The 13,887-nt window shown below is 39.6% G+C and overlaps 1 protein-coding gene across 1 annotated transcript in view; it reads right to left on the bottom strand.

Annotated features, from left to right (window-relative positions):
• HELLS (helicase, lymphoid specific) overlaps positions 1-13,187 on the bottom strand; it is a 20,555-nt gene extending 7,368 nt beyond the window's left edge. The window contains exons 1-16 of the mRNA XM_042818235.1: positions 13,152-13,187; positions 12,961-13,076; positions 10,962-11,084; positions 9,574-9,633; positions 8,517-8,553; positions 8,360-8,424; positions 7,873-7,914; positions 7,267-7,491; positions 5,863-6,045; positions 5,422-5,565; positions 4,679-4,875; positions 3,872-3,968; positions 3,053-3,214; positions 2,459-2,601; positions 1,180-1,353; positions 1,085-1,088 (exon numbers count right to left, since the gene is read on the bottom strand). Of these exons, the coding sequence (XP_042674169.1) occupies positions 1,085-1,088; positions 1,180-1,353; positions 2,459-2,601; positions 3,053-3,214; positions 3,872-3,968; positions 4,679-4,875; positions 5,422-5,565; positions 5,863-6,045; positions 7,267-7,491; positions 7,873-7,914; positions 8,360-8,424; positions 8,517-8,553; positions 9,574-9,633; positions 10,962-11,084; positions 12,961-13,076; positions 13,152-13,182 (1,803 nt within the window). The 5' untranslated portion in view covers positions 13,183-13,187. The remainder of the gene's footprint in view (positions 1-1,084; positions 1,089-1,179; positions 1,354-2,458; positions 2,602-3,052; positions 3,215-3,871; positions 3,969-4,678; positions 4,876-5,421; positions 5,566-5,862; positions 6,046-7,266; positions 7,492-7,872; positions 7,915-8,359; positions 8,425-8,516; positions 8,554-9,573; positions 9,634-10,961; positions 11,085-12,960; positions 13,077-13,151) is intronic.
• Positions 13,188-13,887: the final 700 nt, after the last annotated feature.

Genomic DNA, 13,887 nt, shown 5'->3' with positions numbered 1-13,887 from the left:
AAAAAAAAAAAAAAAAAAAAAAAAAAAAAAAAAAAAAAAGGGGCAGAAGAGGGGGTTGCATATTAGAAGAAAGGAGATCAAGATTTTTATCACACAGAAACACCAACAAGAGCTCATTGGAAGTTTTTAACTGAAAATCTTGAGCATCTTTTTAAATAAAAACTGTAAAACTGGAAGCAACGCTAATTTTTGCAAAGTTGAATAATTTAAATCATGATCAAATTAAATCAAACCCGAGCATTTCATACACCCAAGTAATTTTAGGAAAAAATGAATTTGCTTCCATCCCATTTCCAGAAGGAGAAACCTTCATCATTCCTGTACTTTTCACGTGGAAAAGCACTGCTGTTTCTTTCCCAACTTCTATTATTGGTAATCAGTGCACAAGGCTTCCACCTGCTGGAAGCACCAGCTGAACAAGCTGCAGGTGCTAAGGTCCCACAAGCAAGCATAAAGCCACCTGCATTTTTTATTTTATTTAATTCCTACAGGTTAGCATTAGGTTGTTTGCTTTTATGCACTGCCTTTGCACTGATAGACTTTGGCAGTTTTTTTTCAGATGGTGCAGCCAAATCCGTTATCACACATGGGCACAAACCTACACTGAGAGCATGCAAGCAACTTCCGGCTGATCAAGATTCTTTCAACCCAAATTACTTAATACTTTCCTGTATTATCAATTGCTTTATCTATATTAACTACCAAATGGCCTCTATTTACCTTTTAATTTTTTCCCTTTTGAGAGGCAAACAGGATGCCGTATTCTAAGCAGACAATCCAGTTGAAATTGCCAGTTCTATAGCACCTCACACTTACAAACTACCACCACACCTTTTGCAACATGTACAGTTTACATCATGAATAGTTCATCAGCACGAGCATGTTTAGTTCTGAAAATAAGCCTTTTCAAGGAGATCCTAAAACAGCTCAACTAAACAGAAGGCAGTATCATTTCAATTCAATAACCTAGCTTCCAGAAGACAAACACCTCCATAATGTAGAATAAACACTACAGAAGACTAAAAGGGGACAGAGTTGCTTTGCAATTACAGCTGCATGAAGCAGCAAATGATTATTCCCTCACACCGCTGAAATTCAGTGGGGAGGCACACATAAATGCATTGAAAAGGTTATTCTGCACTGCTGGCTGTACAGAATCCATCACATCTGGATGCCTACAATATTTTCCTTCTTAATCTTTTTAAAATACATACCTTGAATTGTTGTGTAGCAGGGTCCAATGGGTATTCTATAAGATAGGGGTGATTACAGCATTTCCTCAATAACATCATAATATTCTGTAGTTTAAGGTTCACTTCTGAATCCATGGGCATGCTCACTTCTATCACTGGCCTTGAAAAGATGTCATCTTATTAGTACAGAAAATGTCACTGTGTGTTATAGATGTTGCAAAAAAAAAAAAAAAGAATATCAAGCAATAGGCTCACATGTTGCTTCAAACTTCCTCTAAATCTCCGAGTTAGATCTCTCACAGTTAATAAAAGTATTATCAGACAAAGCCTCTTTTAGCACCACATTTGGCACTGAAGGCATGAGTTTTTTCATTACTGGTTTAAAATATTAAAGGGTGATAAGCAGGAATCAGAAATGAGAAAACAACAGCTTGTGCAAGTTATCCAGCAGAAAAGGAAATAGAAACAAGCCCCTTTTGGGAACATGTGGTTAGATTTCCTGCATAACAAAAGAAACTATTCCAGATATCATCTCTCAGCCTATCCCATATCAGCCCCCATCTACACGTTGCAGGATTCTACCACAAATGCAGCTATTTAGCTCTTCCACATCTATGAGCTATATCCAACATAAGGGATCCAAGTGTGACAAAACTAACAAAAAGCATACACTTAAATCAGTTACATCAGCGTACATTGGACTAAAATCTAGCAAAATAAATATGATTCACTGCCCAAATTTAAGCTCAATCCTAGCTTTCCTTGTACTCAAAGGACTTCAACTAATTTCAAGCTATTGACAGCTGACAAGTCCTGAGTTTGACAAGGTCTATCTCAAATCCCAGCCCTTGACTCTCATCATAATCACCAGTAAGCTTTCATGACAATATAACTCACCATAAGAGTAAGAACCACGCTAGTCATTTGAGTTTCAGATCTCAGCTTAAGCCTATTTATTTTTGAAAAATCAAACAAGGAAACCACTTCCCCCTTTACTCCAGTCTAAGTCTGAACTTTGCTCTAAGTATTCCTGAGAAACTGCAAAAAACACAGGAGTCAATTGTAATTAGCACACAAAAACTATTCCACGTCCTGTCTTGGAGCCAATGAAAGCTACAAACATAACTGGACATTGTGGTCAAAAGGTTCACTGTAACACTGCAAAGCTTGCAAAACCTAGAAGAAAAAATGTATAAGCAAAGCTCTGGAAGCAAATTGAGAGAGATACTCAGTGTAACAAAAATATATTCTTTTATGGCAGGTACCTCTCTTTTACTACTTCCTCTTGCGTTCTGTTGATCAACTTTTCCAAGTCATCAGGTGAACCATTGTGTTCCTCACAATAATCCACCAGTTTTCGACTACGGCGCTTTGGTCGGCCTGTTGGACCCAATTCAACTACTTCTTCCTGTAGGAAATAACATCATCATCAACAGCAGCAGACAGGCCTCTCAATTTTAAACCATGCTCATCCAAGAATTCTCAATCCTGAACAGAGTTCTCACCAACATGCCCCATCAAAACACACTTAGAATTCAGGGCTGTAAATTTTACTCAGTAGAAAGAGAAGCCCAAATTTAAGTTGTAGGTTTCAAGAGCTTGTGCTGGGGTTTTTAAAAACTGCATTTATACTTCGCTGACCTATCAGTTCAAGGAAAACTTTTTTTGTTGTTGCTAAGCTACAAGTAACCAAGAACATACTAACATTCGTATTAGCAGTTCTGAGGCTAACAGCAACAAAAGAATCAGACCCCAAAAGGCAAAAAAAGGTTTTTAGTTACGCTAGTAATGAAGCAATGTCAATGTGGTTTTGCTCACCAACTATAAACAGGTAAGCACGTTCCCAAATCAACAGATACCTCATTATTTCCAAGCAGATTCCGAATGGTGCGATTTACAATGGCAGTATAGAACGTTTCTTGCTTCTTTGCTAGGGGTGCATACACCACAACTTCTCGTTTAGGAGGAACCTCAAGAGCAACATCAGATTTCAGTCTTCTCAGTAGAAAAGGTGTCAGAATCTGAAATGTTGAAAGGTTGTGCTATTACTGGAGCTCTTAACAGGGCTGGTTAAAAAAAAAAACAAAAACAAAACGAACACATCCAGCAATAAAATGTTATTTTCACAATTTAAACTAAGGGACTTAATATGTAGAGTTTTATATTTCATTTTTTCATAGTGACAGCTACTGGTCCTCCCACCATCAGCTTACAAGGGGAAAATAACAGTTCTGTAAAGCACTTAGTTTTCTTCCTCTTAAAAAGAGAGTTTGAGTGTTACTTTAGTTTTGCCTTTGAAGACAGGCAAATCATAAAACTAATTTGTCAAAAGGTTTTCTGTTCAGTACCTTGGAGTTGCATAAATTGCCTCAAGGTTACCTTTCCACAAGACCAATAAACCAACCAAATCTTTAGGCAAACCAAAGCAAGCAACTGCAATTAAGTTTAAATCCAGTTTGGTTCCAAAAACTAAAACTAAGCATTACTAATAGTATGTTGTTCCTTTCAGCAGTTATAAATGCTGTAAATATAGGAGGGGAAAAAAAAAAAAAAATCAAGGAAAATCCAGAGGTGCCACAATAAGAATCTTACTCCCATAAGTTGCCTCCACTAACAAGATTTTGGCCAACATCTGAAATAAATCATGAAAAAACAATATAAAGAATAAAAGTGAAAACCTGATGCAGCATATGCAAGATGTTTTGCTCCTTTTCTTTAGCAATAATATCTTCAGCAGTTTCTGTAATACTGGTGATATCAAACCACGATTCAAAGCTACAAAAACAAAGCAAAAAAAAAAAAAAAAAGGAATAGTTTTCTTCATAGCTATTACTCTTCTTCATTGTGTACTTTGAAGTTTTCCAAACTTTGATGACTTAAGAAAAACAAGGCACTAGTACCCATCACACACAGAGGATGAACAGGTAATAATGTTTCTGATACATACCTGTCAGTTTGGATGCTAAAGTTTTTAACACTGACAAGTAAAAAAGTTGTCTAAGCTAGAATTTCACTATGTTGTTATTCTCACTATAGTCTATAGTATTTTCCAAGTCCAGTCAAATTCAAGACTGTTTTGGCATTGTTCCTGACCTCCCCATGCTGCTCCAGAAAAGCATCAGTCTCCCGTGGGTTTCATGTCTGCCTGTCTCACACAGCCATCTCCAACAGCTCACACAATCTCAAGCAGTACCAAAACCTTATGATTAGAAGCCATCTCCCTGTTTCCCCCAAAGCTCACGATTTAGTTCAGAATTGAGTTTCTACTATCAACGGGAATTGAAGATTACTTCTTTCCTTTCCAAAACTACAACCGTGAAAGCAATACACATTTCAAAGCCTCTACCATCAGACAATTATATCAAATTACAACCACAGCACCAAAGAGCTCTTTAAATGCTGATACAAGGTTAATAATTAAAGAGTCAGATTAATGCCCAAACAGAACAAAAGGAAGAAGTTTTTACTACCAAATTGCAACCTACCTTTTCAAATCATCAAAAACATCTGGCAACAAGAAGTTAAGCAATGACCAAAGCTCTGCCAAGTTGTTCTGTAAGGGGGTACCAGTCAACAGCAGTTTGTTGTCTGCATTAAACCGTTTCAGTTCTCTGATAAGACGACAGTTCATATTTTTAATCCGATGACCTTCATCTACTATCAGATACTTCCAGAAGCAGCTCTACACAAAAAGAAAGGACATTTCAGTAAATCTTAGCTTACTCCATCAAAATGTGCCAACGATCAGCATTTGGTGTTGTTTCAATTTTGCCAGACTTGAACAGCAGAATCCAAACAATTAATGCTTCACAGTGAACACATACAGGAAGCTTTGGTGATTACACTGAAATTACAAGCTCTCATCACCAAACTAATCATTCCAATATTAAAATCATAACATTTCTACATCCAAGTCTACTCTCCGTCGTCTACACAGAGGTAATAAAAGGAAGTTGCAATACATAAATTGCAGCTGTAAACGCTGTAATTACCTGCTTACTTCATGTTTTGGATAGCATTCTATTTGAAGTACTTCTTAAGTATAAAAAAAATCCAGTCAGCAATGAAACAGATGATGGCAGAACTGAATGCCAACATAGCTGCTATAGTATCACACTGTACAGGCAGCACACAGGTTTTTTTGTTCTGTTAGATGTATATTCAAAAGCACTACCATTATTGATGAGACATCCCACCTGTCATCAGATTTCTGTGAGAAAAGAAGTACCTGCAAGGCATTTCTGTCCCGCATTGCGATTTCAAAAGAAGTAATGACCACAGGATGGATTTTCAGCGATCCTTGTCGCCCGTGAATTTTACGAACCAGTTTACGACGTTCCTGCTGAGCTCCATGATACAGCATGAGCGGAATCTGAAGAAATAAAGACTTAGAAATCAGGTGAATTAAGCTCATTTAAAGCTGTAAGCCCAAACAGAGATAGTAATGATAATTAACTTGCTTATAAGGTGGCAGTAAATACATAGCAAGCCACACCATAGTACAGTTACATAGTAGTAACTATGTGAACAACCACAATTCAACTGATGTTCTCTATGAGGTTTCATGGCTAAGAATTACAGTAAGGATTCAGAAGTTTGCTCTTTCAAACCCAAATTAAAAAAAAAATAAAAATAAAAAAAATGGAAGAGAAACCTTCATTTCTTTTACCTCTGGAGTAAATCTCTTGAATTCAGACATCCAATTTGGAAGCGTGGACAAAGGACCACATACTAAGAAGGGACCAGGGACTCCTCTCTCCACCATGAGAGCTATTGTTGCAATGCACTGGATTGTCTTTCCCAACCCCATCTCATCAGCTAAAATACCATTGATACCATTTTCCCAAAGCATCTGCGCACACAAAGAAAGACATTAAGCACAGAATAACCATCAAATCTTAGGAACAACAGACATTTGTAAGCATTTGGAAATTCTCTACTAAGCACATCAGATGAGTAAAATTTCTCCGTGGTAAGAATACCATCCTGTAAACCTATATATTATAGTCTGGCATTTATGTGCTTTGAGTCTATTAAATATCTGACTAGGAGGAAAAAAAAAAAAAAAAAAAAAAAAAAAAAACACAACAAAACAGTTTTATCTTTTAAAGTAGCTTCTACAGGAAGACTTTCAGCATAGTAGATTACCTGACCAATGCAGCTTTTGCAAAAGTTTCATGCAAACACTGTCTATTTCAAAAACTGAAAGAGAACCTCTCACAACAGAATAGAAAGGAAGACACAGAAGTGCCTTTTAACTGTTCTATCTACTATTCATGAAGAAAGTTATAAGTGAGGGTCCAACAATGGAAGCTGTTTATTCCTCCAGACAAGTTAGTCTAGAGGCAATCACTTGAGAGATGAGTCAAAGCCTACTAGAACAGGATACACGTTTGTTGGAAGAATTGAAAAAAACCCAGGAGAAAACTGAGATCAGCAGCAGAAAGTTCTATTTTGATCTGATAATGAAAAAGCAAAGTTATCCTCATTTGGCTTGCAATGAAAACCTGGGAGAAAATACATACAGGGGCATTTTTTGCTTATAGCATGTTTCTCCCACTTTTGATTTCAAATGTTAAAGACAAAACATTTTTAAAACATTATGTTAATACTACTAGTAAAGTGTTCAGAATGCAGAGAGAATTGAAAACGGTCACCTGTGTCAGGCCTGCAAGGCAGTTGAGTCTAAAGACCTGGGCTACTCATGTCCTTGAGAGAGGAAAACCAGCAAGATTGCCCCTCAAGTTAAGTATGAATATACTGTCATAAAGCACTTTGAAGGGGAGGCCGAAAAAGCAGTTGAACAACAACATAGATGGAGAACACCAAAAAATAAAGCCTAATGAAATCTTAACAAATCCACATATCCTCCCCACCCTTTAAATTCATATCAACAGTATTAACAACTTAATAATACCAGATTCTTGTATCATAAAAAAAAAAACAAAAAAAAAAACAAGGAATTCTCCTTCTTATCTTCCCCGTATTGACTATAATCAGACTTGTTTCTCCTTCCCTCTGTTTCAGTCCCCAGTCAGCAAGAGATGCACTTTTGTAAACAGTTGCTCCATACCCTTAGCCATTCCATGCCTTCCACTTGATACCACCTCATCACACCTCCAGTAAAAATCTTTGGCTGCTGAAAAGGCACTGGTTGTCCATTAAATTTCCGCACTGGATCAAGGAATTGCTTGGCACTGTGTCGGACAGCTTGACACAACCTATCCTTAATGACACTATTTGAGTCCCCATTTTTCTGCAGGTCTTCTGGACACAGGTTGTCAGCAGAGCTTTCATCCTATAGAGGAATGTTCAAGGAACACGTGACAAATGGAATGTGTTAATAAAGCCCAGCTAAGACATATTTCTATCAAAACTCTGGTGAATCTACACCAGTCTGTTACAGCGTACTGAAGCAAAACAGCGCCTGACACAGAGATTTATTTTGAGTAACTGTCAACTGAAGAGTAGAATTTATTTTGAGCATTAATGCCATAAAAACAGATGTATTCATGCAAAATCTCAATACCTTATAGGCAGTATTTTTTACTGCTTTGGAGCAGTGATAGCTCAGGTCTTCAACAGCTAGCAGATTTATTTACAGGCAAAGTTTAGAAAGCCCTCCCTCTTTCCTTTTGGGCTCTAAATGTTTAAACTGTTCTAACATCTGCCAACGTACCTGATTTTCCACTTTACTTTTTTTTGCCACTGATAAGATTTCCTGGAAAAGAAGAAAAAAAACCTCATACTTTTGTAGCCTTTCAGATTCAAAAGCACAGAAATTTGTATTCCCGAAGATCTTTTGAGAATCTGGACGTACTTGAAACAAATTTTCATACATCATAATTGACTCTAAACAAGGCCATGCATCAGCAAACATATTTCAATTACAAGAGGTAACTGGAAATTCAATAGGAAGATGTATTCCCTTCTCATCTCACCTCTCTAAAGGTGTTAAGAAAAGTATTTTGATTCTATAGGTTTGCTTGTTAAGTAGATCTTTGCTAAAATAAATATCTTACAGACTACTGTTGTCTGTTAGTCAGTCTGATGACAACGTATAAGGATGCACTGCAACAAAATACTGATGTCATACAGTGATTGTGACATTACTTAAAATTTGTGCTACAAGAGTTCAAACAAGTCCATTTACAGATGAGGCCTACCTCTTTGGACATAATTTCTGAAATGTTGTATGTTCCGTCATCTCTCCCTCTCTTCTTTTTTGTAGCTATAATATAAGATTTGAGTTTATACAACAGAGTAAACGTTGAAGGAACTAAAAACACTGGTACTGACAAAAAACAAAGTCTAATACATTACCTGATTTCTCTTCTTTTCCATCAGCTGGACTTTGAGTCTAGAAAACAAACACAGGAAGTTTCATACTCTGTCTCAACACAAATGAAGAATATGTCATCAGACTCAAACCATTATTTTTGAAAGCTTTTTGAAGCACGTTTACTATAAAAAAAAGTAGCAAAGGCAGTTAAGCACCAGTCTTTTTCATCCTTGCTTTCGTGTGCCAGCACTTAGGCTCTCGGTTGACTAAGAAAAGTAATCATTGAATCATTGCTTAAAAAAATACCAGCTTTCAAGGCAAATCCATACCACTGCCTTTAATAAAAATTAGTCAAAAAGTCTCCTTAGTAAGACAGTCCATACTATGTGATTTTTTTAAGCACAGTTTAGAACAGTTTTACCTAAAAAAAAAAAAAAAAAAACAAAACCACATACCTAAAAACCATGGTATAATAGAATCATGGAATCACCAGGTTTGGTAAAGTCCTCTAAGGTGACGTAATTCAACTGTCCACCCATCATCAATATTTTCCACTAAACCATGTCCCTCAGTACAACATCTAAATGTTTCTTGAACACTTCCAGGAATGGCAATTCCATCCCTGAGCAGCCCATTCCAGTGCCTTACTACTCGTGGAGAATTATTTCCCTATGTCCAACCTGAATCTCCCCTGGCACAACTTGAGGCCATTCCTTCTTGTCCTATCGTAAGTGATGCAGAAGAGGCTGACCCATGGGCCTTAGCCCAGCCATCCAGCCTGTCCAGGTCCCCCTGTAGGGCCTTCCATCCCCCAAGCAGATGGACACTTTCTGCCACTTTGGTGTCATCTGCAATCTTACTGAGGGTACATTCAATGCCCTCATCCAGGTCATCAATAAAGACAATGAACAAGACAGGGCCCAGCAAAATCATTCATTAAATCTTTTCTCTTCAAAAGTTTCTATAAATAGACATATCTTCAAGTTAAATACTGGGCAAGTCTAACTTCTTTACCTTGACTAGAAGATCAAAATTGATATGGCAGTTTGACAGACTTTAAATACAGGACAGTTACATAAAATAGCTAGCTAGTCTTACCTTGGCAGATTTTAACATCATCTCCCTCTTTTTTTCTAACTTCTCTTTCCTTTTTTGTTCCTAAAAAAGACAGAGATACTTCTTAAATAACACCTACAAGAGACCTATCCATTGTAGAAATAACAGATGCAAATTCCATTGGTAATCCAGATTTCTGTGTACCGTACAGACTTGTCTTTGCAGTCTCACTACAAGCTTCTCTTCTGACAGTGACATTGTTTAAAAAAAAATCATGAAATAAAACTTAGGTGAGAAAGTGCAACTGCTCTGAGTGGTCTGTCAGTCACTACTCTAAAAACACTTTCAAATACAGTAATTTAACAAGACTCCAAAGATATTCCCAATTACAAACTCCTTCAAGAGATTCCATTTGCTACATTAAGTATTCAATATACACAGCTCCTCTTCAACTTTTACATGTTACTACTTGTGTTCATTGTGGAACAGAAAGCAACCTAAGTATCTTAAAATGCCTTTAAAGAATAATTGCGTTCATATCTTGATGAATCAAAGATTTTTTTTTTACATCATCTACTATTTTTACTTGCTGAAAGCAAAAGGACCCAGGGAAAAAAAAATAATAGAACCTTGGTAATTACAAAACGAAGTAACAAAGGGTTTAATATTGAAAAAGGCACTCTATCAATGCTGTAAACATGAATCCAAACTGACAGGAAAAGCTAGAGAATTATTTTAGAAAGGAGCTTTCAGCAGCTTGCCAGTGCCACTTCTCTGAGCAGTCATTAACCTGCATCCTCTCCTGAGATTTCTCCTTTCTCTAAAGCTCAAACTCCCACAAGTTTGTACATACAGGGTCAGTTAATTGAGTCGAGACAAGGCCAAGTATGAACTTAGCAGCCCATAGATTAAAAAAAACAAAAGCATCAAATAATTTTATGGAAGTTTGATTGGTAACAGCTTGGTCTCAGATCACTGTAATTTATACATTTGTCTCACATTAGCATCCTGAAAACAGGCCTCATACTCAGCCATCAGTAAACAACACAAATAGGCCACACAATTCCTACTGGTTGAGTCTTTGTTGTTGTTGTTTTGTTTGTTTGTTTTTAAATCCTCCTTCCAGGTTTTCTAGCTTCCTTAAAACTTTGTTTCTTATTTGAAATACTGACTTCCTCTTCCTAACAGCAGGATTTTAAAGACATCAGTGCTACCCTTTACATTGTGTCTGACCACTTTTCAGCCCGATTTATTTCTATATTTTAAGGACAAACTCAGAATACAGGGTAAAGCACCACCTCATCCTTGGGCAATACCTTCTGTAGATTTATACATTATTTTCATCTTAGTTCAAAATGCTAGATGGCAGGAAAACCAAACAGATGGCAGCTCATCTTAGGAATCCCATTTGTAGACAAGAACACACCTACCTCCAGTTGCTGCTGCTCCATTTTAGTTAGCAAGAACTTGGAATAAATGTTGCTTTTTTCAAGCAGGTGTTGAAGCCTCTTGTAGCGCATTTCACTTGACTCCCTGTCCCAAGTACTGCGAGCCTGGCCAACACAGAGACATCACCTATTTATACACGCTTCAGATGCAATGCTTTTAAGATAATGAAGGATTCTCTTACAGGTTAATTGCATTTGTCTCATAAACACACAAGCCTTCTCTTTCAGTCATAACACATCCACAATTTGTGGGTGTGCCAATCCACATTTCTCTCTCTCTCTACAAAGTGCTCACAGATTAATGTAATTGAGGGTTGGATTTGCTCCCATATGTAAACAGAGCTCTGAGTCTATCTGCTTCCAGAGCAGTAGGACAAAGCATTCAAGGCCTCAAAGGTGTCTAATTTCCAGTTTACGGATTTAGAGCAAGGTCATTTAAGTTTATTTACAGCTCACAAAACCTGGCAGAAAAAAATAACTTCGCAAAATTCCGCAAACTGTTTCCCAAGCCATAGGCACAAAAGTACATCAGCAAGCTATTTAAACAGCCTAATTATTAATGCCTAAACCATTAATGCTTAGAGTGGCCAAGTGAATTTGCAGTATGAAAGCAGTAACTTATTTTGCTTTGCTTTTAAAATACATGCGCTTGAACTGCCACTCTCTTTTGAAAGTGACACTTGTTGAATTTATTCCATACTGCAATTAGAAGCCTGCAAGACATCTTTAAAACCGAGGTCAAGACCTCCTCCAAAAAGTAAAAAAAGCATTCACCCAAAACTGCTTGTTACATTGAGATGTCAAACACACGAAAATGTCTCAATTAGCATCTCCAAGAGAAACCCAAGGGAAGGCAAGTAGCAGAGCTTCGGGAGATCCTTATCTATGCCACAGCCTTCAAAAGGAACACGGGGCGGGGGGGGAAGGGCACACTAGGACACCAAAACAAGGGAATTTTCTGGAACTAAATGAACTAACAAGTAGTCTATTTACAGATATTAGCTGACTGATAGGGCAAACTGCAAGACAAAAAAGCTCTGGTAGAAACGTTGCCTTTAATTTTCCAAAAACGGTACTCCAAATCACAAAGCAGCTATCACTCTGCTCTTTAACGAGAGGAAGATCCATTTCCACGTGTCATTTGGAGATTAGATGGCTTTCCTGTGATTCGCCATAAAGTTTCATTTGCTTCTGCTCTCCTTCAAATGGAAGTACCTGAGCCCAGGAGGACCGACCCTTGATGGCTAGGCCAAGAGATAACGCAAGTAAAATTAAGCTATTTCGTTCAGTGAATTGCTAACACTTTTTTTTTTTTTCAGGAGTTGAATTGTTTATTCCCACTAATTGCTTCTTTTGACGAATGTTTCCCTTGACCAACTTCAAGGGAAAAACAGAAAATCTAAAGACGACAAACAATAACAAACGCTTATGATTTCTCCAGAATAGGCATCGCTTTGTCCTTTGACTCCATCCAAACCAACAACAAAGGTGGGCTTTATACCCGTTATACTGACTAGGCCAAATGCATGATGCTCGCCTTTCATCACGCTACATTCTCACATACTTACATAGCAGTATTTTACCCTCAGCCCATAGAAAGAACAAGTGCTTCCTTTGCTGCACAACTCACCTGGCAAGGGGTCCACAAAAGTGACAAAGAAACCTTCAAAAACCCAGAAGCCGAAGAACATCAGCTGCCCCCAAGACGCGCGCATGCCAGGGATAAACAACGCGAGCCATCTCCTCTGCTCCAACATGCCCCGAGCAGCCTTAATATCAGCACTTGAAAACACACATAGCAAGGGGGAAACGAAGCACAGGAATGGCTATGCCTCGAGAGGTGGGGATGCGAAGCTCTTCAGGATGCGTTTCCTGAAGGCAAGAGCCGAGCGGAGCACTCAGACCAGTGCCACGACCAACACCGGTGCCAGCAGCACAAACCCCCCGCGCCCGGGGGACGCCCCGGGCCCCCCCCCCTCACCTTCTCCAGCATCTGCCGCTCCTTCTCCAGCCCCGCCGCCTCCAGTTGCTCCTCTTCGGCCAGCATGGCCGGCGTGATCACCACCTCCTGTTCCCCCATCTCGGCTCCCGGCGGCTCTGCAACGACCGCGCGCGCGCGGTTACCCCCGGGCTCGGCCCCCCGATCGCTCCCGTCCGCGGCCCGACGCTCACCGCTGCCGCTCGCCACGTTCTGGGCAGGCATGGCGCCGAGCGCAGCCACCACACGCCTACCGCCTTCCCGCGCGCAGCCAACGCCGAGCTCCCGCCCGGGCCGTCTGCCGCCACGCGCCACCCGCCTCGCGAGACCAAAAACCGCGCGCTGCCTGCGTCTCGCGAGAAAAGACGTCTGTCTCGCGAGACGGCTCAGCCCACCTCTGGCGGGCTCGAATGGAAGCCGTGTTGGGTCCTGTCAGGTGACGCCCGTTTCCCCGCCCCGTTCCGGGGACCTCGCGGTCTGCGGTCAGCTGTCAGCGGGCTTCGTCTTCCCGTTTCCGTCTGTCCCGAGAGGTGCGGCCCTGGCACCCGGGGTTGTGGATCTGCACCTGCATAGTGAGGGCACCGCCATCAGTATAAGAGCCTTGAGTGCTTCTGTGCCACCAGAGGGCAGAGGAATGCTTAAAAGATGAAAGAGGGCTGGAATCACTCGAGTGAAGGAAAACTGCCTTTCCCAAAACACTGCCTGTGTTAAAGTAAATATTTCTAGAGCTGAGAACACAAACACTTCAGCGTGACCCCAATAGCACCAGCTGTCAAAATAACCCCGGGCTTATACCGTCTCCTCAGGTCCATACAAACAGCCACACTAGTAATTGCCCCCGCCTGCCTGTCCAGTAGGTCACTGCTTTGAACTCCACATCATGAGGACACGGAATCCTGGCTTTAAAAAGAGTCGGGGCAAGGGAGAGAT

Source organism: Centrocercus urophasianus, unplaced genomic scaffold (genome assembly GCF_019232065.1).
Source record: "Centrocercus urophasianus isolate 14NV4802_14NV808 unplaced genomic scaffold, USGS_Curo_1.0 seq_17, whole genome shotgun sequence".
Lineage (NCBI taxonomy): Eukaryota > Metazoa > Chordata > Aves > Galliformes > Phasianidae > Centrocercus > Centrocercus urophasianus.
Note: the sequence above shows the minus strand (reverse complement) of the source record. Positions and strands in the feature narration are given on the sequence as shown.